The following is a 25,812-nucleotide window of genomic DNA, read 5'->3' on the forward strand; positions in this document are numbered from 1 at the left end:
GGAGGCTGGTTTGACGACTGGGAATACAGTACTGAGGTGACAGCGCCTCCGACCAGGACTCTGACTCTGAGGACGATAAAGCCATGGCAGGTTCAGGCAAGGACAGGAAGCTTGAAGCAGTTTAGGGCCAAGTCTGAAACTTAATGAGGTTAATAAGCAAGCATAGATCATCCATTGTGTCAGTAAGTCGTGTAAGTATCATTAGCGTTTGTTTGCCATAGCGCTTGTTTTCTCCACTAATCCAAAATCCAATGGAAGATCCCATTGCCTTTTTGTCAATGGAACCAGAGTGACGGTAACTTCCAGACTGGCCTACAAAAGTACATCATCCCTGCAGCACTCTATTGAGTGATGGACTAACATAATGTTGTTTTGGGATTTGTTGACCCAGCCATTAAAATAGGACGAATAAAAACTGACCAATTGGATTTAAAATAATAATGAACTTAAATTTTGCACATATCAAGTGTGTGCTCCTGGTCCATTTAGTCCATTAAAAGTATGAGCCTTCTGGTTCCATTTGTATTGACAGACAAATCAGGTCTTCAGACATCCTGTCCCACAGTGTCTTCAGTATGCGTACCAGCATGCCTTGCATATTAGATTTGGGACCAGTCAAAACTAGCCCAGGTCGGGAAGCAAGCATGTTTACTCAGCAATTACCTTGAACTATTTAAAGTGTTGTGGGACAGTTCCTGTTCACTAATGATTCTGACAACAGTCTCAGTATCCAGGTGAAGTTATTGCAGCATAGTACCGTGTCTTGGTTTTGGTTTACACTCGTGAGCAGCTCGAGCACAAATGCTGCCAGATGCCTCCACCTTTCAGCCTCTGATGGCTCCAGTTTTCTCATCCCATTTAGGTACAGTGTTTCCTCTACGATTACATTGGGATCACCTTAAAAGAAACTAAACATTCTTATGATGTGCGTTCTTCACATTCAGAGACATTTATATTCAGAGACCTTTTTTTTCAGATTTTATTTTACAATAACAGATTTCTGCTTCCTTCTCCGTCCGCTCTTTCTCTCTGCTAAATTTATGCAGTCGTTACGGTGCAGAAGTTACTAGCGACATAAATTCTAATGTTACTGCTATAAGGTTCTTATAGCATAATAACTCAGTGCTCTGTCTGTCTTCATGATGTTTCACTGTCTAATAGATGTTAAAGCTAAAATATGTGACATTTCCAAATTAAAATGTCTAAAAACATTGCGTCAAATCATTGTTTTTTGGAGGTAGCCATGTAATAAGCAGGATAATGTACAGTGAGCAGGTCGTTATTGCAATCCTGCATCACCCAGTCAGGGTTTATTTTGCATATAATGACCTGCTCACTGTACATTATCTCTTGCATGAAAAGATGAGTGCACACATTATGCATTACCTTGTGACAAATGGCACTTTAGGAATGTATAAGTCCTTTTATATATGGATACATTATATGTTGCATAAATATATTAAAATGAGGATTATGTGCAAGAGAAAAGTAAGGTGACAAAAGTGTTAAGAGTGTTGCAATAAGTTTGTTGCTATTCATGAATGTATGTAGACATACATCATCAGTGGATGGTAGAATAAACAAGAATACTGCAGCAATACTGAGAAAACAAAAAGTACTGTGGATCTACACTGTAGATGTATTATCTCTATGACCAATACCTGGAAAAAAAAAAAACAAAGGCAGGACTGCCCAGTTGCCTCGGGGCAATTAGACCTGGACCACTGTCAACAATTGAGTTGCTCTCTCTGTAAAATGAAAATCTTGCAGCAGGCAGTTGCACCAGCACCGTTATAGCTGTACCCAAACAAAATACAAGAAATAACTTTATCAAAAACTCCGAGGACATGCAGATAAACAGGAGAGGGCGGCTAAAAAAAATCTGGGGCAGAGCGTGCTGCAGCAGGAGCACAGCGGACACGCTGCGGAATATAAATGTCGACTGCTGGAAGAAACTTTTTGTTCACCGTTTGCTACAATCATAAAAAAAACCCAAAGAACCCTGTTCAGCCTTTTATTGTTTTCTCCGTCTGCAGATCAAAAGCAGCTCAGATCTGACGGCAACAAGAAACTACAGATTTGATCGGGTCTGCAGGAGGTTATTATTACACCTCTTGTATTTACTCAGCTTAAACATTACGTTGCACATGCATGATCTAAATTGAATCTTTTAGAGCATCATTATTATTATTATTAACTCAAGATTCAGAAACTTTACAACACACTACAAGCACATGGAGCTCTGACAGGGAAATCACAAAAATGACTTGTTCTGATCAAACCCAGCTTTATGTGATTACATTCACTTGCAAAAATGACACAGCACTTTTTGCCTCCCAAAAGCCTGAGTCTGATTGGTTCATGGGAGGGGGGAGTAAGAGGAAGCAATTTTGGCTTAGTCCTGGTGAGCATTGCCTTGTGGGAAATCAGCGTCGTGGCAGATCCTGTAATTAGTTCTGCTTGTTAGAAAAATGAAGGGGTTACTAATTAGCAAGTGGATGGCTTCTTGACTTGTTGTGCATCTTTTCCCTCCTTTCCTTGAAGATCATCATTATCGTCTCCAGGCAAAAGGGGGTGGGGTGGGGAGTGGGGGCAGAGACGGAGGAAGATGCTGCTCAGTCGTGCTGCTCAACAGTTTAGCTCTAACGCGATGAATCTAGATGGACAAATCTCGAAGGGTGTCCTGTCATGCTCTGACAGACAGGCTGCCTACTGTAAGCACGTGGTGGCGAACGCCCGGAGCTGTGCAAGATTTCACTTTTCAAGTTCGCTTAACAAGCCAGGCAGGCAGCCTGGCTTTCACATATCTTTACATACACAGGCGCACACAGATGCTTTATGTAGAGCGGCGATACTCAACTTGCAGCCCGTGGGCCAAATCTGTGCACCCAACAGTGTGCTGGGTGGCCCTCCAATTAATTTCCTATTCACAATGAAAGTAAAGAGATTATTGGGATTTTTTTGTTTGTTTATGTACTAGTAAATGTTCAACAGTGTTCCTTGGCTGTTACTTAGGAAATTGAATATTAGTCTACACACACTAAAAGAGCTATTTATTTATTAGCTATAGTTGTAGTTAATTATTAAAAGTACCAGTGAAATTTGCTGTTTCAGTGCTTAGATGTAATTTTGGATTTTATATCGGAAAAATGGCCAATGTATCAATATCAGAATTTTTTTGCCACTTAATATTGGCGTCAGCCCCAAAAATCTAGTATTGAAAGGGCTCTAAATGTTATCTAACTCTTCAAAATGTGACCTAAACATTTACTGCTAAAATGCAGTTGCAGCTATTAAATGTAGTAAAATATCTGTCTTTAATACAGGCCTAGTGTCAGTCCTTGTACCAAATTAATTTAGTTAATAAGTTAAATTAATAAGTTGGTTAATTTGAAAACAAAGGATTTCAATGAAGGATGAGTTACTGATGAATATTTTTCATTTTGTCTTATAAGTCATATTCATTAACTGGCCTTTCTCCTTTTGTCATTTTGCAAAAGTGGCCCCTGGAAAAGCAAGTTGAGTATCCCTGATTTACAGTACAGTTTCAATATGGCAGGATTTATGATGCATGAAATGTGAGATCTACTGTAATGTTCATATGAGCCTGTCTGTCAGGCTTAAGTTTTGGCTCGTGCACTTAATTCTCCTCTGCATTACCTTGTCACAACCATGAAAATACTGTCTGTCAATAGCTTTTGAACGGACTGGAAGGAACTAGATTTGTTGCATTACTTCACTGCAAAAGTAACATGGGTTGGAGCTAGTTTTCTAAGTATAAATGTTGCTTTTGAAGCACAACGTCATGTTTGTTTTCCTTACTTCAATCAAACTAGGTGCATTTTCGTAAGACTTGCTACTGATTGGTATTTTTGTGCATTTTTGGATACAATGTGAACATTTCCCCCTTGGCCATAGCTGCATAATTTCAGTAAAATGTGACCCAAATGTAATGAGAGAATAACAGAGTTAAGAAAATTAAAAATATCTTAGAGGGCCTGGCTTTCCTTTGCTGAAGTCGTCCACGGTGTTGCTGCAGTTGTCTGTGTGACTGTGGGGAAAGAGGAGTCTGTGAGCGGGACTGGCTAGCTGAGTAGCAGTTGCTAAGTTGGAGCACATTTGTAATTCGCCATCAATTTTCACAAAACTGCTAATCTTCGCATTATACACACTTTTTTGCATTGTGGGATGAAGTAAGTTTATACTTTGTTTGCATACTGAATACTACATGCTACATTTTGGCCATACCTGTAGTTTTTAGGGGTGAAAGAAAAAAATGATTCTCTTTAGTATCATGATTGAGTCTTACATTTTTTAAATATAATTATCACCAGTCAGTTAGCTGGATGCTAACATATAATGGGAAATGCCTTTAACCTGCTAATGGAAATTAGCGTTACGATCACAGTGGTTTTATATTAACAAACTGATCTGTTTTACTTCACATGCTTAATGTATTCGACGTGTGTCTGGCTACAACTTTTCACACTGGAGACTTACAGCAAAAATGTCAAACTCAAAGTCACCATTTGGTTTGGAAAATACAGCCTTATTTGTTATTTATTTATGATGACACCAGCTTTGACCGACTGCCATGTGATGTGCATTGTCATTGGAGATATGACTTATGACTTACAGTCTCATGCAACTGTAAAATTCGACTTTTTCCCATTTGCAACACATATCAAATTGGCAACCAAGTATCCTGACAGCTGTCCAACTCTCTCACTGTATTAATGAGATGATTCATTCAGCGCAGTACTGGTGAGGATCCCAAAACATTTACATGATGCCACTTGAGTTTTAGAGGATTACTTTATTGCAAGTGGAAGTTGCAGTGGATGGTGAGTTTCATTGACAGTAGAAAAAAGTGTGACAATGAGAAGCAGTATCCCCAGTGATGGTCGCTGCTTTTGTGTGAGCCGCATTTAAATTCTGGACTTTAATTCCCTGCAAACTCTCTGAAACCAAGCAGTGCTGAAAAGGAAATTAAGTGGAAATGATATGGAAAGTGGCTCATAAGATTTATAAAATGTAATACTGATTGCTGTTATCATAATTCATTGTATATCTAGGGTATATTGAGGAGTATATTAAGGATTTGAAGGATCTCGCACAGCTACAACATTGGAAAACTAAAAAGTGTGTTAAAAAAAAGCTATTATTCTCCTGTGTAATTTGGCTTGGATGTCAAAGTATAAAGGAAATGCAAATCAAATTCATCCAGAAATAGACCCCTTTTGTGCGCTCAGATTGCATACGAGAAGCCCTATAATCCGTCGCTGATGTTCGAAAGTCAGGACTTCCAGCTCTGCTTTTCACCAGTTTACTCAGATTCCTCCGAAAGCCCCTCCCCCCTCCCCCCTCCCCTTCCCCTTTAAGCTGTGGGCAATTTGAGTGGTGAAAGCGGAAGTATTTCTGCATGATGTCACACGCTTCATCGATAATTCTCCGTAACACGCCGTTACATGCGTGTGGCTGCGGAGGGACATTTATCTCCCTCAGCTGATCCTCTTCCAAGAACGATCCTGATGTGACATTATGTAAGAACTGGAAGGCAGAGCTGCCGGTATTAGAGAACACACAAACTCCAGAGAACATACTAATCTCCCTATGTGATTATTAGTCATAATATTTAACGCTGGCTTAATGAGCGACCCACGGCGTAATCTCTATCTGGCACATTCACCTGTTCTCTCCTAACCCTCCTGACTTGCCTTTGAGGAGGGTGATAGGGAGTGAAATAGAATAATTATACCTCGAGTGTGCAGGGAATTACCCTGAAGATATGAAATGGGGAAAAAATTGGGTTATAGTTGAATAGCTCTGTGGAAAATCTCAGGATTAGCTCAGCTTCTGCTCTTTTTTTTTTTTTTTTTTCAAATGTTTCATTTCAGCTCCCCGGTTTCTGTAATTATTCAGCAGCTATACAGAGGCAAGCCTAATGTATGTTAAATTATGAGCTGTTAAACAGAAACAGTGTCGGTGCTAACGTTCACAATGACTGCAGTGGTGCATCTCTCTGAAATTCAAGCCATTCTCTCATGTAAAAGTTCTTTCAAGTTCCGGTGGAGTTTATTTGATTTAGTAAAGCCCCTTTTACACTGGACAAAACACTCACTAACACCTGGGTTTTTTATTTAATGGGAACGGGTAACGGGAATTTTTTCCCCTTCCCCAGCAGAGGCAATGAAAGCTTGTCACTTTCATCGTTATCTACTGAGACTTTTTTGTCAGTCTGTAATTAAAGGTGAAATCTGTCATATGCTTATTAATTACAATTACAAAAATTGCAATTTTAACTGTTTTTGTTTGCCTGTTTCATGTTAATTAGAGCTCAAATTCATGCAGAATGTTCACCAAATGAGTAGGTGTCTGTTTATGAATCATAAAAAATCATTAATAATGTGGTCTGGCAGGCAGTAGAGCAGGCAGTCACTGAACTTTAACTCCAGTGTGTATATTTCATAGCAGTGGGCTTTTGTTTTCAGGATGACGGGCTTAGCTTTACATCAACAGACAGGTGGCTGTAAAGCAGTAAATAAACATCCCACTAAAAGCTTTTATTATGCTGCAGAAAAATCAGGAAATGTTGGGTTTTCATCACAGCTTCTATCCAGCTGAAAGTGAACAGCGAAACAGTAAAATAAAGCAGATACCTGAAAGTACAAACATCGTACCAGAAGAAAAACTGAACTTTAGACCACAGAGATTCAATTAGAAGCTACAAAAGTAGATAAAAAGATAAAAATACTTTTCTCTCTGTTCTCTTGCACACATGAGGCTTTCAAATGCACATCAGAAAAAAAAGAAAGGCAAACTCGTCTACTGACGATGGGACAGCAGTCAATCAGCAATGCCTTGTTTAAAAAACATGCGTGTATGTGCTGGTGTAAAACACTATATCTCTATAAATTTAGCTATAATCAACAAAAGGAGCCATAAATAATTTCATTTTCTGTCTTTTTTTAATGCAGAAATCTTTTGGCAGAATGTTAACACCCTCATGAACCGGATATAACAACCACACTCATCCTTCTTTATCAAGAGATTTTATATTCAATGCAATGCAGCGTCATTTAGCGTGCAAATGAATCACAAGCCCAGCGGCCCTGCCTTAAAAACTGCATGTTTGTCCCGCATTTTTAAACACTCACAAGATCAAACTGTATAATTATCTGCATTTCATTTAGCATTGTACACTTTATCAACACACACCAGTTCCTCCACATTTCTGTCTGAAAACTGTGTAGGCTGTGAAACAAAAGCCTTGATATGCTAAGATCTGAACAAAAAGCTTTGTGTTTGTTCCTATGCAGTTCGAAACAGAGGGGCCTTAAGCGACCGTTACTTCACACAGGCACACACACGTTTTTTGGAGATGAAGTGAGCACGGTTCAGTCAGGCAGTTGGTGAAAGGCTTTTGTTTCAAAAATAGACTGTGTTACAGTACCGCACATGCCAAATAGGCCCGCTGAGAATGATAACAGAGAACTGAGTGATTGTTAAAAGACTGGAGTCACTTTGGCATGATCTGGCACAAACCCACTCTCAAAGGCAAAGTTATCACATTAAAACCGGCAGCATGAAAGTGCAAGGCAAAGTTTCAGAGATTTTGGACCCTTTAGACTGGGCTTTGTTTACTTAAAGGAATACGTTTTAAGTTTTTTGGGAAATACGGTTAATCGTTCTTGCGGAGAGTCACTCAGTCACTCAAGTTGATCGGCTGTAAAACAGCAATTAAACCCTACGTTTCCTATAAATTCTTAACAAGACGCATCAACTGTCATTTGGTTATTCAAACAGTTTTATTGTGAAGCGGCAAAATCGGGAAATGTTTGGTTTTCAACAGCAGTAACTTTAATTACATATTTTTTCTCAGTAACTTTAATGAATTACAATGACAGTTATTTTGCTATTTAATTACATGTAACTAGTTCCATGTAACTAGTTACTCCCTAACACTGCAAGTTGGTAAGCCTTGTTGGTTAAGATTGAGGAGTCAGCAGTTGGTATTGGTTATTTGGGTTAGCTATCATATACATTTTTTTAACTATCTTGAGCAGACAGTCATAAAGTATATGCGAAAGTATAAGTAGTATGTGAGATTAACTGCAGACAAATGGTCAAATGATCATGCACACACGCAGTTAACATGATCCCTTTGATGAAACTGAAACGGTTGACACATGATAGAAAGTGATTTGATTAATACAACATTTTGAAAAATTTTCTCTCTTTTACCGAGAGTTAGATGAGAAGATCACTACCACCTTTATAGTTATCTGTTCAATATGGAAGCTAGAGCCGGGTCCAAAGGTACGAAACTCCCCCAACAACACCTCAGCCCTAATGAATTAACTCCTTATATCTTGTTTGTGGTACGGTAATGTACATCTGTAACTTTATGAACTTTGATTGTTGTATGGATTAGATAAGGTGTTAGTAGGCAGATTTTGTTGCCTTTGTTTCTTTGGACAGAGCAAGGTTAGCTGTTTCCCCTCATTTCCCTGTATTTCCCCAGACTTTTAAATGTTATTTAACATTTAATAAGTTACCTCTTCACCTTTACTCTATGCTGCTTTTACAGTACCGTGATATTGCCAGGAATTCTGATATGAGTTGACGTCCTTGTCTCAAATAAGAGGAATTGAAATGGCATTTTTGAATGGATTTCGAGGAAATTCAAGTAGACAAAGTAATCTTGCTCAGCTTGTGACTGACACAGTAGGCAGGTACAGCAGTGGGGAGGAATCTGTCCCTCAAGTCTTGTCCACTCACATCACAGTCAGCCATCACCATCACTGTAATGTCTCTCTCTATCTATCGTCTTTTCATCTTGTCCGTGTGGTTGTGTGCGGCATGCTTCACATCTATGTCCTGTTTTCTCTTTCTCTCCCTCTCCCCCCTTTTACTTCTTCTTCTCTCTGTGTTGGATGAGAAGGCAAGTCCTGGGGCTCCAGAGGATGACGGCAAGCTGTCGGTAGGTCCTGTCTGATTGACACTCTTCCCGTCTGCTTCTGTGTTTGTCCCTGTTTCCGTGTAGATGTTGGTAGTGTAACTTGTGTTTCTCCCACCATACTGTGAACAAGACATGCACACTGTTATCTCTAACCCTCAGCCTCCCTGTGTGCAGAGAGTAGCTCCGTCTGTCTCCTGACACCCTTTTTTGCAACACTTAGATTTTGTACACGGCATGCAAAAGACAATCGAGGAAGGAGCATGTGTTTAGAAAACCTACGACTCTTTTAATGCTTGTGTACTTCCAAAAAAAAGCACGCCAGAGTGTTAAGTTTTCATCCAGATTGCAAAGGGAGAAGATAAAACAAAGCAGCAGAAGGAGAATCTTCAGGGTCACACCAGGAGGCCACATCTTACACAAGCCCTGCCAGTCTACATGTTTCCCTCCCTTGCCTGCCGCTCACACCCATACGGGCCTGTGAATTAGCACCTGACACCTCCTGTGCCTACGCATCACCTGCGTGCAGCCAAAGAGGGGGGACACGCACTCCAAACAGCTGCCACCTGCAACGGTGCCTAATTTCCCACAGTTCTCAAGTTCAGCTTCGACGGCTGCCGTGACCTTGGCAAGGGGGTTGTTTTGGGACAAAGACCTCATGTGGCCACTTAAACTCTGAACGCCTGCCTCAACCCATGGGGCTGATATTTTTAAGAGGCTGAGGAACTTTATGATAGTTTTACTGGGTTGCAGGTTCCGCTTAGGGGTTTTATGCAAAAGAGGATTAGGGAACCATATTTCAAACAGCTTGGATTAGAAATGACTCTAGTAAAGTGCTTACAATTGATAGACTGATGTTAATATTAGTATATGTGCTTTCTAAGAACCAGTTGTTGGACCAAGCTTATATAATTTTTGCTAGTTTAAAACACATCTTTGATGAAAAAAGAAAAAAGAATCCCATCCCAGTCAACAGGATGTTTGATTGACACCTTGTTTCTCCTCTCACAGGCCAGGCCTCGACTTCAGAGGGGGGGTAGTTCCGCCTCCCTGCACAACAGCTTGATGAGGAACAGCATTTTCCAGCTGATGATTCACACGTTGGACCCTTTAAGTGAAGGTAAGAGAGTCGGACAAACTGCACGTAGAAAACTCCTCAATTTTACATCTGTAAGGGCGGGTTCACACCTGCCTTGTTTCGTCCGGTTGAACCGAGACCTAGAGCGTTCACACCCATCGGTGGGGTTCGTCAGACTCTGGTCCACCTTGAAGGGGTGGTCACATGTGGCCACAAGTGAACTTCAAACCCAAAACAAAATTGTACCATTGTATTTTCATTTTGTTGGTCAAAAACATTTTCCCATCTTGTTTTGGTGACTGGTGAACAAGTAGCATGTTTGCTGCCAAAATGTGGACTGGAGAAATCCCTGCATTATTTAATTAATTAATACCCGCTGTCCTACAAGACCTTTACGCGCGCTGTCCTCGAAAGTCTGCTGACTTGCACTCCAGATGAACACCAGTGTGAATAGAGCCTGACGGTGCTCTTCTAACAAGTTCTGGACCGTTTGCCTTTGTTAAAACAAGGTATTGGTTCGATTCAGGAGCCGGACTTTCAGGTGTGAACCCACCCTAAGTCTCTAACGCACAGGAATACAGCACAAATGTTCTTTTTTACCGTCCATAATTGTCTGTTTTCAGCTTGACGTTGCCTTGAACTTGTCTTCATTTTTGTCTTTTTCTCTGTGAATGACCTAAATCCTGCTTTCAGATGACTTGGAAATGTACATCAACTGAAAAAATTCAAGAATGATGGAAGAAAACCGCTGTATATTATGACCACCTAAAAGATGTTCATGCCCCGAACTTGAGCTTATGAACAACATCGCCAATTACCCTTAACGTTCCCATGACACAGCTATCACAGTGCTTACTGGTTACGTTTTTCCTGGAAATCAGGAAGTAACTTGTCACAAACATTGATTGGTATGTATAGTAGCCAATAACACCCCCGCCATATTCCCCCTTCCATGTGTCAAAAGCAAGAAAGCATTTCATTGGATGCAAGTTTATGCCCTGGAGTGTAAGCATCAACAGTTTTAACTGTTTTCCAGGAAAAGACAAACTCTGAAATGCCAGAGAAGACGCACAACCTGACTTTTTTGTCATTGTTGGGCCAGATACTAGTGTATAGGTGATATATAATGCAATATATATGTGAGAAATATAAATTTTGACTTCATGGGAACTTTAAAGTTTTAATTCCAAAGATATAATATTGGCTTTCATCCATACATACGTACAGTACCGCACATTATGTTCCCCTGCTAGACATGTTTCTTTATGCCGAGACTGCATTGATCACTTTTTTGAAAAAAGATCTGCACGAGACAAGGTGAGCTCGGTGCTGTGTCAGAGTACAGCTGAGGTGGAAGATCATTTTCCTTTAATCCAAGATGAAGGCCTATTAGCTTAGCTAAAGGAAATGTAAAACGGCAGTGTCAGTGCTCGGCGTGGGGGATGAATATGTTAATACGCCGGGGGAGGTGCAGTGTCATCCCATTCTCAACCCACCACGAAAAGACGGAGGGAAGGAAAAATTCACATTAGCGCGGAGCAAACAGGCAACGGGGGTTTGGAGAATTTGTCAGCAGAGTGTCTTCTTTTTTTAGCTTTAGTGAAAGGTCTTTGAATTGGATGTGGAAGCCTGGTGTGATGAAAACTAATCCGTAAAAAATGAATATTAATGTTGAACTAATTCCTGTTTTTATGTCTCTTTTCCCTTTTATTGTTCATAGAAATGTCTTTACGGTGTACGTTTCTTGATTAAAAGCATCAGTGTTGGTGTTACTACAAAAAAAAAATACCACACGGGACAAGGTCAAAGAGACATTTATAAGGATAAAAAAAAAAGGTCCAGACTTAATATTTCCCCTCTGGATGGAGGTGATCACATTAGCAGACGTCTGCTCAGTGGTGAGGAGGCATTTCGTATTTCTCTGAAATGACTGTACATTCTTTGAAAAGCCAAACCTTAGAATGAGTCAGCTCAGGAAAGATTAATAAGCTGTGCCGAGATGGACCTTAAAGTGCCCATTAACATGCATCAACTCGTTGTCGTACACTGAATCCAAGCCGTCCCGTCTCTGAGTGTATTCATCTATCCGTCTCAGTGATTAAAATGTAAATCACAGCCTGCTGGGGAAATGGAAGTCTGTCTCGCCAGACGTATACGTACGAGAAAGAGTTATACATCCTCCACCTTGTTGCTCCTTGTGCAGCCATTTGTCATCTGGTCTTCTTAGAGGCATCTAACATGTACTGATCATGACAGACTGAAATATTTACAGCTTGTTTGATGCCGTGGAGATAAATAGCCTGGGTTGTGCATGCAAAAGTGTAAAGCCAACCGTTTTTCATTTGTGTTCAGGTCTAAATCCCTGAATTCATTTGGGTAATGAATATGTTGTGTCTTAAAGGGATTATTTGAAGTAGGGTGATTTGAGGTACAGCGTCTTAGTCGGTTTATTACCTGCAGTCGGTGGCAATCGAAACACCCTCAGTTTGGAGAAGCAGAGAGGAGCACCAGTGTAGGAAGCTAAGCCAAGTGCTCTTGCCACCTAAAAAAAAAAGGTTCAACCAAAACATCAGTCACCACTTTACCTCGCCATCAGCCAGCCTTTTCTGATGGGAAACTGCCATTATAGAAACTAAATTTTACTGTCCAGACTCCAGGAGCTACTAGTTTGCGCATTGTAGATATAAACTTTTTCTTTTAACTTAAAAAAAGCATAAGTTGACTGAAATTGAAAAAACAAGTTGAGATATTTTTTTAAGTTGAATTAACTTGAATAAAGAAAACTTGTATATTTACTTTAAGTTAACAAGCAAAGATTAGTTGATTGCACCAAATTTCTTTCTGATCTTTTATAGAGTCTTATTGTGTGACATCTGTGTTTTAAAAAGTTAGTTTGGATTCAACAAAGCCACACAAAAACTGGAACAAACTAACATAACATAACTGTAGCTGCCTGTTGGAAAAGGCTCTCTGACAATAAGGTAAGGCGGTGAAAATATTTTAAATGCAGTGTGCACTTTAAAAAGGCCCATCGAGAAGAAATCAATATCAGTTTAAGTGGCTAAAATGCGTTTTGTTGCTGACCCTGTCCACAGCAGTTCATTGCTGAGCTTCCATGCTGGTTCTCCTCTCTGCTTCTCTAAACTGGGGATGTGTTGATTGACATCTACTGCAGGTAATACATCTGATACAACCCCACTTCATTTTAAAGCCACTATTAAAGGGATATTATGCATCATTTGGTCAAACAGGCAGATCCTGCCTCAGTAAGAATGCGGCAGAAATGTGAGGATATTACACCAGATTTGACTGATGAGTCTTCTGGCAAATTACTGACAGGAAATGAATGCACTGAAACAACAAGTACAGTGTGACTTGACTTGAAGACTGAATTAATTGCCACGGAGAACAAAAGCAACACTTTGGGCTCCGGTTTGATTTGAATATATTATTTTGAAATTTCCATGTGACACGTTGGAAGTTTTCACACCCTCCAGCGAGCATGTAACAATGATACTGGTCTTGGGCACATTTTAAAATGCACCCATCACATGCCTCATTCGTTCAGCGCGTTAAATAATTTCATTGATCCATTACCGTAAGGGCCCGATAAAGGTCGGCCCCACTCGGAGATGAGTGACTGTGTTCTATGCACATTTACTGATATCATTAATGCAAAGGAGCATTTTGTTGGTGAGCTCGTAGCGTGGAGAGAGACAAACAGGTGCAGCCATCAAAGACGGAGGCTGCGCCACGTGTCCTTGTGTGCTCTCGGGCTTTAAGTGTAGCTCAGTGGGGCCGAGAGGGAGCTGGCAGGACTCCATCCATACATTTTTCATAGATATTTCTCAAAATAAAGTCATCTGCGCTTCAGAGCTGAAGGAAAATCAGAGGTTGTTAGTGCTGGGAGACGGTTATCTTAACCAGAGTTGGGGGTAGTCAGAGGTGCGTGTGTGTGGCGTGTGTGTGTGTGTGTTTGTGTTTTTAGGGGTTTTTTCCTGCCTTAAACGCTAACACTTTGCTTTTTTTATTCTGCCCTTCCTCCCACAGCATTTGATCTTGATTGTGGCTGACCAAACAAATTTAAATTAGAGTGTTATCCTGCTACAACGTCTTTTCACCTTGTATTTTAATGCAAAACAAAGACTCTTAATTTTTTGCAAACATGGCCAGATTTGGGTCAAGGTCTGGGCAAGCTTTTAAAGACTAATGCAGGAAAAACCTTTGCTGAATGTTTGTAGGTGTCTTGAGAGTTCATGTGTGGTCATGTTTGTGTGTCTCCTTTAAAGGTATAGTTCAACATTCTGGGAAATGCGCTTATTCATATTCTTGTTGAGAATTAGTTAAGTAGATTGACACCACTCTCATCTGTCTATTAAATATGAAGCTAGAGCCATGTGCACTTATCTTAGCTTATCTTAGCATAAAGACCAGAAGCAGGGGGAAACAGCTAGCTCTCTCCAACAGTTAGAAAATGCTCCTAACAATACCTCAAAAGCTAACTAATTTATTTTTTATATACTTTATGTATTTTTTTGAAGCCATACAAATGTGCAAGAGTAAAAATGACTAATTGTATTGTCTTAATGCTAAGCTAACCTCATTGTGGTGCTATTTCTCTTCTAGGCACAGTGACTTACGCACTTTCCTAAGACCCTTCCTAAGACCCACTCCTTGTGGAACCTCGCTCAACTTTCTGAGAAATGCTATGAGCTACACCCACCTGCGTTGAAAAGAAAACTATGGTTAAAAGATGTCGCAGGGGACCTGTTAAAGCCAAATATAGTCACATCTTAAGGTAGCTAATGTTAAAAAAGCACTAGCTAACTAGCTAGCTGATCTACACCAATTGCAATTGCAACCAACTACAGTAATAATTATGTAGTTAGTTAGCTAGCATTTTGCTAATATTAGCTAACTTAAGATGTGATCATATGCCAACAGCATTTTTTTTTTTTACTGTCTTCAAAAATTAGTTTTCTTTTCAACATAGACGAGCTTAGCATATAGCATTTCTAACTACAAGAAACACAAAAGGAGAAAGTTGACCTTTGGACAGAACTAGGCTAGCTGTTTCCAGTGTTGGTGCTAAGCTAATTTCAGCATCCCCTGGCCCCAGTGTCATATTTAGCGCACAGACAGTGAAAGTGGTATCAACCTTTTCATCTAAATCTTGGCGAGAAAGCAAAAAAGCACATTTCCCCAAAATATCAAATAATTTTAAGTTCAAATCATTGAATTAGTACCGCAACATAATGGGCTAAGTGATCTCTTCTTGGAATAATACCTATCAATGATTTAATGTGGGCGATCACACTAAATATCACCTGGATTTATCTTTTTTCTGTTTCTGTCTTCCTATCTCTCTTTCTTCTACTGTCCCCTCAGAATTTGCTGACTCTGGTGAGTTACTCCTCTAATTTCTGTATCCCTCCCCCCCAAAACAAATCTGTTTGTTCTCATTCCAACAGCCTGGAGACAACTCTCTTGCCCGACGTGTCCCCTATGTATACATTTCCCAAGCGCCGCTGTGCTGTATGTCAATTCTGTACTGTCCATCCCTGCAGACTCTCTCTCTCTCTCTCTATTTCAAATATCTCATTCTCTTCTGTGGATGTATTCTCCCTGGAAACCCTCTGTAACCATTTCTGCATTGTTTTCCCCATTGTCCCTAATCCTCTCTCTCCTCTTATGACCTCCTTTTAGTTCTAGCTTTGTGCTGTTGCTTTCTGCGTGACAGGCAGAAGCCCAAAAGGAGTGATTTGGGTTTTCCCTGTCCGTTTTGTCCTCCGACTCCTGGGTTGTGAAGGTCCCTGCAGGTCCCCGCATACATTTAGCTACACATGCCGGTGGTGTAGGAAGAAGACAGAGTGTCACGGTTGTGCTTAATTCATGAATTTGTGTACCGGGCAGATGGAGAAATGCTGTCAGCTGTTTTTGCAGTCATCCTCACATGCCCTACGTCAGGATTCAGAGTCAATAAGAGCTTGACAGAGCGATTAATGGCGGTGGACTAAAATTGAGAGATACAGTACAGTAGATGTTTATTTAGCATCTAAATTATGTCCAAGAACGACGGCTCTCTTGTTCTTGTTATCGTGAATGTCCCTCAGTTTAATAATAGACCTTTAATCCTGCGTGTTTTTCGTCGGAGAGAACATTGTAATAGTCTGGTACAGTAAGTTCCAGGCACAAGTGCCCGCATCTCTTTTTCCATCAGTGTGGAGCTACAAACAATATCACTTAGGAGTGGCATCAAATATTGAACTACAAAGAGAGATGGGGAGGGATAAGGGCAGAGTGGCTCTCGCTCTACTGTCTGAGTCCTCAGTGGACGGTTGAAACAAGCCTCCTAAAACAGCACTCAGGATTCAGGCTGCGTGCATGCCTTTGGCTCAGGCCCTTCAATAAGATGTATCACCCCGAGATCTGAACTCTGGGGGTGAGACTGCGCATATCCAGAGCTGAGGTTGACCTCAGTGTGGAGGAAGATGGGTGCTCGCATACAACCCCAAACCATGGGTACATTTATGAAAACACACATTCATAATAATGCACTTTATTTGAAAGTGTGTGCAGGAGACTGTCATTACATTGTCGTAACCATATCACATATATGGAGTCTTTATGAGTTTTTGACTGTTAAATTTGTTTAATCATGTCTCTTGAATGCAAAGTTGACACTGTTTGAGGTGTCTTTGTTATGACATCTTGACATTAATCAAGCCAATAATGTCTTTGTTATGACAACTTGAGATTAACGAAGACAACACAGCCTGTCAGTGTCTCTGCAGTGACATCCTGACTTTATCAAACTGTCCATCAGATAACTCTGTAGGCTAAATCACTATAGCACTGTACTCTGTCACCAAACTTGCCTTATAACATTTAATGACATCTTTCTGACAAATCCAGACGTCTTCATGAAAGTTTATGATTGTTGACATTATGCATAATTTGGTCAATTATGTCATTTATGACACAAAGTTGACATTGTCTGAGATTTCTTTGCCAAGAATGTTTTTGTTATGACAACTTGACATTAACCAAGAAAAAAGTCTTTCTTATGACAACTTGACTTCATCAAACTGTCAATCAGGTATTTTTGTAAGCTTAAAACTGTGCTACTGTAATGGTTATGACAGCGTAATGACGCACTTATGCACACACCCTAAAATAACGCATTACCCATTAATCTTTGATTACTAAAATAGAACTAACAATCCCACTGGGTTTACGTCACTGCTCTGTGATGATGTAGCGCGGCGTTGTAAATACGGTGGCACAGAACTCGCCAGATGCTTCCCTGCAGATCATTAGCTCGCTGAAATAGACTGGAAAGATCGCTCACCAATGTGGCCTTGGACATCTTTGTTGATGTTAGGCCATTTTTATTGAGCAGATGTCGTAGCAAAGTCCACCACGGGCCGAGCGCGTGAGGACAAGGTCATTCGGGTGGACCGTGATACGCCATGTTGGCAGACAGTACACTTATTGGGTAAACTGGTGAGAGGGCGTGGCCCACTGTTTCAGTGGAAGTTTTCAAAGCAGACACGGAAGGAAACGTGTTTTATTTTGTGTACATAAGAGAGTAAGTCACACCTAAACAGTATGAAATGAAGAAGAAAACAAAGAAACAATAAGGGAAAAGGAAATCTGAATTTTCTGTGCTCTGACCTCCTGTTATTTGAGCCTTCATTAGTGAGAGGTAAATCTCTTCGTCCAGGCAACCCCCCACCAGCAGCACTGTCTGTGTGGTGACCCAGGGCCCCATTGATCACATGGTTCAATAATGCACTCTCTGTCACTGACCTCCCACCCCTTGTGCAACGGAAATATATTTTCCATTTCTGCAGATATATTTTATTGACATACGGCTGTAGGTTATTCTTTATTTATGTCACTGTAACACTGCTCTTATAACAATTTTCAGCAATACATTAAATATTAACACTGGCATTAAGATGAAATTTTCAAATGATAGTATAATCTTGTATTGACAAATGTAATAAATGTTTTATTTTCAATGAAATGAAACTTAAATTAGACATCTTTACATGTATTGTTAATGCATATATATGTATATTTCAAATCAGAAAATTAGTCTTATTTTGTAGCATATCATTGCAGAAGAATCACAAAATATGTATGGCATGTTTTATAAAATATTCTGTAAATTTAAGTCTGCATTATTGAAGGAGTAGCTCAACATTGTGGATAGTTAGCTTAGCTTCGCATAAAGACTGGAAACAAAGGGAAACGGCTAGGCCGTCTCTGTCAAATTGAAACAAAATCCACCTACCAGCACGTCTAAACCTTACTGAACTTACTTAGCATTAGCAATTTTGGAGACAAGGCAAAAGATATTATCACACAACCCTGAATTGATGTTTTTGCACTCCAATTGGTTGGTAGGTTGATTGATTGAATTTATTTTGTTTGTATTGTATTTTTTTACCTTCCAACAGTGGCAACCTAGCTGTTTCCAGTTTTTATGCTAAGCTAATGCCTCATTTCCAGTGCATGATGTGGCTCGCCCCGTTCCTTTTTGGTTTTCCAAAAGTTGTGCATAGTACCTGGTACTCCTAGGAGTGTAGGATGTAGGATTTTCCAAAACTCTCCTGTTTTGTAGTTTTTATTTTTTTTGTCTGATAAAAACAAAGTTTGTCTCCTTGCTGTGACAAACAGCCACATACCAAGAATCAAAGACACAATCTTCTTGATATCCTCCATTACTCACGTGTTTGTGTTGCATTGAAAATGATGCCACGGCGGCAGCTTCATGTGTCATCGTCATGGCGATCAGCTTAGAAACCAGCCAAGTACCAAAAGTGAGCCAAAACAAGCCTTACCATGCAGTGGAAACAATGTTTAAGCTAACCAGCTACTGGTTCCAGCTGTATTTTAGAAGGACTGATGAGAGAGCAGTATCGATCCTCTCATCTAACTCTTGACAACAAAGCAAATAAGTGTATCTCTCAAAACTATTCCTTTAATTTTTAATTTTAAGTTCAGAGGAACCACCCCTTATCTATGTTGCAAACACAGTATTAAAACCTCAACCCCCTTTGATTTTGTTTTGATAGATAATCTGACATCCAGTATGTTATGTAACTGTGACCAGTCAACCAGCACCAATCAACCCATCATCCCTCTAACCACACACCACACACACACACACACACACACACACACGTCACACCCCCTCCTGTGCCCTCTGAGCTCACCCTGCGCCGGGTGGGTGAAAGAATCAATGTTAAAAGCCTTTTTGCTTCAGCACAGACTGTGAATTTCCCTGACACCCCAACCCCCAGCAGACGGAGCGGGCATGCACACACACGACACACATACACACTCTAGCACACAGCTCACCAGAGGTTTAGAGGTCACGCCACAAGGACAAGAGTGCCCCTGGTAAACAACAACAAGCCTCCCCGGCTCTCCGGTTGCAGAGGGCAAACAGACGAATGTGCGGGCAGTGATTGTGTCATGGGTTAATTGGCCTCAGAGCAGCCTTGGTTAGAGGCAGGCCTTACAGTGATAGTGCACTTCAAACCCAAATCACCTAATCATATGGGATTGAGGCACTTGTCTGGAAGTGCAGCAGATGAGCAAGACACTCTGCAGTGGGATGTGTTTTCATCTCATTAGATTGTGTTTTCGGGGGCTGCCAAGTCCCGCATTTGGCATGAGGTTCGCACCATAATCCTCTCACATGTGAGTGGAGTGGTCGCCCACTGTTGGGCAGAGTTGGATATCAGTGTGAGTGCATGTGGGTGTAGGCCTATAGAGTGGTGTCCACCTACTGCATGTACAAAACTAGAAATCTGTGCTTGTGATGAGAGTTAATGGGTCAGTTTACCTGAATTATAAAAAAAGAGGAATATGTAAGATCCTAGCGTTCAAAAATGAATCCAAATAGTGAGTTGGAGCCACAGATGGTGTATTAAATGAGCTGAATTTCTATGTAATATACAGTCTGTGGTTGAAGCGAGTTGTGTCCTCCTTCCCCTCCTCTCTAGACTCAAAGCTCAGGCTGCCTGCAGGCTGCAGGGACACTGCAACGCAAGACAAGCGCAATATTATACTTTGACAATGACGAGTGACTTCCACTGTCAGTTTATCAGCTGTTTATAACTGTCAGTTGTCAATAAATGTAAAGTTAAAACTGCTGCTCTGCAAACACAAACTTTGGAGTTTGAGTTCAGAGCCTCACTGCCTGTCAGACTCAATTTGTATGAACATGAAGTTCTTCTAAAAGATTATTAATGATTTTTTACAAGTCATAAAAACACAATAACTCATTCTGCATTATTTTAAATGTGAAACAGGCAAACAAAAACAGACATTTGGGTGCCAGAATGGAATTCCAAAGGCGAACACGATGGCTGTAATTTTGTTTTCAGAGAAGCCAATATTTCAACTTAACGTGTTTCCTTAAACTCTGATGACAAATCTTGGTCATTTTATGATTTAGTACAGCAAATATATTAAAGATGGCAGTGTGGACAGTGGTAGCTAGAGTACTGAAAAGTAAAAGTACAAAATAAATTAATCAACAGCGAAAATAATCATATTTCCAAACTGGTTTGCTTTTCTTTTGTAATTTGGGTGAACTGATCCTCTCAAGTGGGCACTTTATTTTGTACTTATGAAATATTACTAATTACTTAACATAGAAATGAGAAATTACTGTTGGTTTGGTTTGTTTGACTGTAGTCATCAGTATATTTCAGCAGCCAGCAATATTTTAATCATGGTTGTTGCTAAAAAGCTACATTAGCTACACTGTATAAAAAAATGTTTAGAAAGTTTTAAGCTTTGAAAACTAAAAAATGTTTTTCAGCTTATAGTCTTTAACTGAAACCAGGCTCTCAGCTCACTGCGAACAGTTTTTGAAACAGAATTTTGGGGGTTTCTGGAAGTCAAAGATTCATTTTTGTATCTGTGGAGGAAAAGAAGAAAAGTAAATCATCTCAACAAAAAATTATCGGTCAGAAGAAGTTGTTTTAGTTAATTTTTTTATCACAGTGTAAATGCTGAAAACCTAAATCCTCATGCTGTTAGCTGTGGTTGTTGAAACAGCTCTAAGCTGGGAGCCACTTTGTGAGACGCGGTGTGGGAGGAAGGCTCTGCCTCGTGGTCGGGTGTCTTCACGTTCAGCTGTTGCTGCAGGTTTGAATTCCCGGCGAATTCATCATGCAGATGTGCTGACCATCTATTTACTGTAGCGCCAAGAACTGCTACAGTAAGGGAATCAAATTAATTGTTCGGGTTTCATTGTGGAAATAAAGCGCTGACTCATGAAGCCTTTGACTAAGCTTGCGTGCAGAGGAGAGGAGGACTCATCATTTTGTTGCATGTTGACCCAGTAAATTCTCTTCTGACTTTCCTGTTCTGTTTGTTTTTTAATATATCTTTGTATGAACCTCTTATTATTTTTTTCTAGTCTATTTACCGCCCCTTCCCCTTCCCTAAATCTCGCAGATCTTCTCTAATAGCCCTTTAACCTGTGCCACTGGCAGGCCCTTTATATATCAGTACTGTAACACTATAATGTATCTTATTTGTAATTCAACCGCTTTGTTTTGCACTTATGCAGTGATGACTCGGAGAGACGTTATCTTTCTGTGTGTCCCTCCGTGTGCCTGTGTGAGTGTTTGTGCCGTATGTGATGTAGAACCAGCAGACCTGTCTTGTTCTGTCATGTACACTCTTTTCCTTTTCTCTGTGTGTTCGTTGCCTTACCCTTGTCTTTTGCTGTGATGTTGTAGAGCTTGGGACTTATGGGAAACTAAAATATTATCACTCAATGACTGAGGAAGGTAAGCCCGAAAGTTTTCACTTGATTCTTTGAGTCCGCTTCTGTCATCCCTCTTGGTTTTTTTTTTTTCCTCCATTTTAACCAACTTCAGCCCCATTTTTTCGTTTGCTTGTGACATACGGTTCGCACAGTTTTGACTTTTAAGTTCCACGACCTCTCTGAGATTTCACTGACATAAGTGCAAATCATGGTAGCCATGCCATTTCTTTGATTTACATTTTACTCTCATTTTTATTTTTGGCTTATTTTTTTTATTTCTGCCCACAGAATATGTACATACATATTGTGTGTTACTGTGTGTAGTGTTTATATGGATTTTTATTTTATTTATTAACCAGATATTTTAAAGACACTCAGAAAATTGCAGTCATATGTTATGTTATGTTTGATTCTGTGGATTCTTGGTCAAATTTGAGGACATTTATTATTATGCAGGCTGGTAAAACCACACACAAATGCACAGCATACCATCCCATGCCCCACACTCAGAAAACACAAGGCACAAGGTTTCTTTTTCCTTTCTGTTTTTCTTTGGCCCATCTGCGTCGCTGAGAAACACATCATCCATGCCTCAGAGCTCACTTGGAGGTTCCACTTGCACCAGCAGCGGGTGCACGCACGTAAGACGTACGTTGCTGAATTCGGCAAACCGGAGTGACTCATCCACCCGGTGGTTGCGTAACAGGCAGAGCTGACAGGGAAAATGAGCGGCCGGCTGTGTAACGGCAGCCATGGGAAGGGCTGGTTATTCTTAAAGACTCTGCAATTGCTTCATCATTATGCAAATTGGGTGGTTCTGACAATGTGTGCACCTTAAATGGACCTCCCAGGAAACATTTTTTTCCCACTCTGCACAGACTGAAAGGCAGCCATTTAATCAAGAAAAACTTGATTTTTCTTAGCTTTTATTTGCTTTTGTCCAAACCCTAAGCAGCGAGTCTTTGTGCTCACTTTGATCGATGCACATTTTGTTTGCCCATGATAACATTTCAAACCGCACCCTGCAAAGGCAAACTGCAGTAACTACCTAATTCTTTAGTTTAAAAAGTATTATGCCATAGAGATGTATGATTTCTATGAAAATCTGCAGCAACCTGAAAGTGAAAGATAGCACACACAAGGCTAGCCAAAGCTAAAACTAAACTTACTTTCATGAATTGACATCTTTGTATTTAAGTTTGTTATTCCACATAACTAAACAAGGCAGTAGCTAAATCCAGACATGATGGAGAAGCTAGCTAAACTCCTGCTAAAGCTAACTAGCTTAAATGCATTAAGGTTGAATGCAGGCTAAGTCTCATGGCAAAATATTTTTGAGATAAAATAATAAAAAGAAGCGATTACAACACTGTAAATATAAACTATTTCTTTTAACATAAACAAGTTAGTGTCCAGGGTGCCTTAAAAATTTAAGTTGACTGAATTTGAAAAGACAAGTTGAGGTAATTTATTAATGATTCAAAACAAATTGAATTTTCTTGTGAAATAATAATACTTTTCATGTTTGTTTGTTTTTTTCAAATGATAAAAAGGAGTAGAGATGAGTTTGTAACTCGAACAATGCATGCCAGGAAGTTTGCTAATACATTGATCATGTTCCTTTTTAAACATATTTTAATGAGTTTAATGAGAATAAGTTTTATTGAATTGATTAAATAAGTAAAACTTGTATATTTACGTTAAGTTAATGAGAAAAGATTAGATTGCACGATTGCAAGATTGATTCCACAAAATCCGTGTATGATTTTTTTTACAGTGTACCTTCAAACAAATTCAAATTTAAATATGTTGTATTGACAGATGTTTACATTCCCAAAGCATGTGTGAAATGAAAACAAAAGAAAAATGTACATGAACAGAGAAATTGCAGTTTTGCTATAAATATGTAGACCTAGACCTTTTCTGGAGTTGTGCAATACATGAATGGGACAAAAAATTTTTTTAAAAAAGGTAATACAAATCCGGTGATTTCTAAAACCCTTATCATCTGTGGTAAACTGCTCTCTGCCTTTGTGGGTCTTTGTGGTGATAGTATTTTCACAGCTAGTGCTGAAACCTCATGCCGGGGTGGTTATCTCGAACATTTAAGAAATTCCTTTGAATGCCTGCGGCGGAGAGCCCAAACCTGATGCTCCAAGCAGAGACAATGATCTCACACCCACATTTGTAGAAACGAACACACGCAAGTGCACGCTCACAACCACACACAACTGACAGTGGCCACCCAAGGTGAGTGATGTCAAGGCAGAGGAATGTGAGATGCCGTCTTGTGAAAATGTTCAGTATGCGTGTGTGCGCGTGTATGTCTTTGTGTGCATGTGTGTGTCTGAGGCGGGGCGGTGGGTGGGGGTGGGGGGGCGCCAAACAATGAAAAGACAAAGTGAGAGAAAGACGGTGTTTGCCAAAGACAGATGAGTGAGGAAAACAGGAGTGATGGAGAAATGTAGAGGGAGATAGAGGAGATAGGAGGAGCCCCGGCGGTGACTTGGGGTGGTTAATGATTTTGCCAGAAGGTCACAGACAGTGTTGACATGGTTGGGTGGAGTGCGTATCGACGCGTCACTGTGTCAAGCACTGACAAATCAGCCGTGCCCTCATAAAACGAAGAAGAAAAAATCTTTCACATTGATTGCAATGGGCTGATTGGGAGTAGGCAGGACATGCATGCAAAACCTGACACGCACAGGAAGTCAGTGAAATTAGATATGGATACATGACAGCGCCGAGGTTAATGATGCACAAGGGGGTTCACACCAAAAAAAGAAAAAAAAAAAAAAAGATGAGACAACATCTCTAACATGGTTTTGCTTGAAATGTAAAAAACTCTCACAGAACTATTGCTGAATATGCCCAGCCTGCATAGCCATTAAATATTAAAATCTAATCTGTATAACACGGGAACATAAAAACCTGCATCATGTTTGTGCATTTGGAGTCATATTTCTTCTCGTCTCAGTGCTGTAGTGTTGTTCGTGTGTGTGTCATTGGGCGATTTCAGGCCGCTGCGATTTCTTGGAAAGTCATTGTTCCACAAGCCGGCGGCCAGTGATCGCCAGTCGTCGGAAGAATTGCCTTATGTGTGCCATTAGTTGTAATGTCAAGAGGGTACGATGCTTACGTAAGCCCCAAGGTCATGTTGTTCAATTAACGACTGGTTCCAGTCCACTACGTCACAGCATTGCATTCCCAGTATGAGTGGAGTTACTGGATCAGTCAGTGTTATCAGAAATACATGGCAACACTTTATTTGAAGGGGTGTGCATAAGACTGTCGTGACACTGTCATAACATGACATAACACTTTATGACTGTTGTCATAAAGTGTCCTTTGGTCAATTATGTCATTTTTTATGCAAAGTTGGCATTGTTTGAGATGTCTTTGTTATGACAACTGAACATTAACCAAGACAAAGTGATGTTGTTATGACAACATGACCATAATGACCATAATCTGTCAGTATCTTTGTTATGACAGTTTGACAATAATCAAGTCAGTGTAACCTGTCAATGTCTTGGTTATGACAACTTGACATTGACCAAGACAAAAATGTCTGTTATGGCAACTTGATATTAATCATCAACATTTGTCAATATATTTGTTATGACAACTTGACAACACTGTAACCTGTCAATGTCTTTGTCATGGCAATTTGACCCAAGACAAAAATGTGTGTTGTGACAACTTGACATTAATCAAGTTGACATAACCTGTCAATGTTTTGGTTGTGACAGCTTGGCATTATCAACCTTGAAGAAACTTAAAACATGAAGTTAAACTGTCATATGTGGTTGATTTTGATATGGCCATCATAAGACCATTATAAGTGTTTCATAAATATCTTCCTTGACCTCAAGTAAAGTGGTACATTTTGTACTTGCCATAAAGATGTTATTGAATGTTATAAGGCCAGTTTGATGACCAAGTGCAGTACCAAGGAGTATAGAGTAACCT

General features: G+C 40.0%; 1 protein-coding gene across 6 annotated transcripts in view; it reads left to right on the forward strand.

Annotated features, from left to right (window-relative positions):
• The window catches only part of slc24a2a (solute carrier family 24 member 2a), a 57,227-nt gene that overhangs the window by 17,915 nt on the left and 13,500 nt on the right, over window positions 1–25,812 (forward strand). For 2 of the 6 annotated variants that reach the window (XM_084712206.1, XM_084712207.1), the window contains exons 3-6: window positions 8,945–8,983; window positions 9,971–10,079; window positions 15,426–15,440; window positions 21,812–21,862. In XM_084712206.1, the coding sequence (XP_084568332.1) occupies window positions 8,945–8,983; window positions 9,971–10,079; window positions 15,426–15,440; window positions 21,812–21,862 (214 nt within the window). The remainder of the gene's footprint in view (window positions 1–8,944; window positions 8,984–9,970; window positions 10,080–15,425; window positions 15,441–21,811; window positions 21,863–25,812) is intronic. The other 4 variants (XM_084712209.1, XM_084712208.1, XM_084712210.1 and 1 more) reach the window with 4 other exon arrangements.

Source organism: Lutjanus erythropterus, chromosome 23 (genome assembly GCF_056507025.1).
Source record: "Lutjanus erythropterus isolate fLutEry1 chromosome 23, fLutEry1.hap2, whole genome shotgun sequence".
Lineage (NCBI taxonomy): Eukaryota > Metazoa > Chordata > Actinopteri > Lutjaniformes > Lutjanidae > Lutjanus > Lutjanus erythropterus.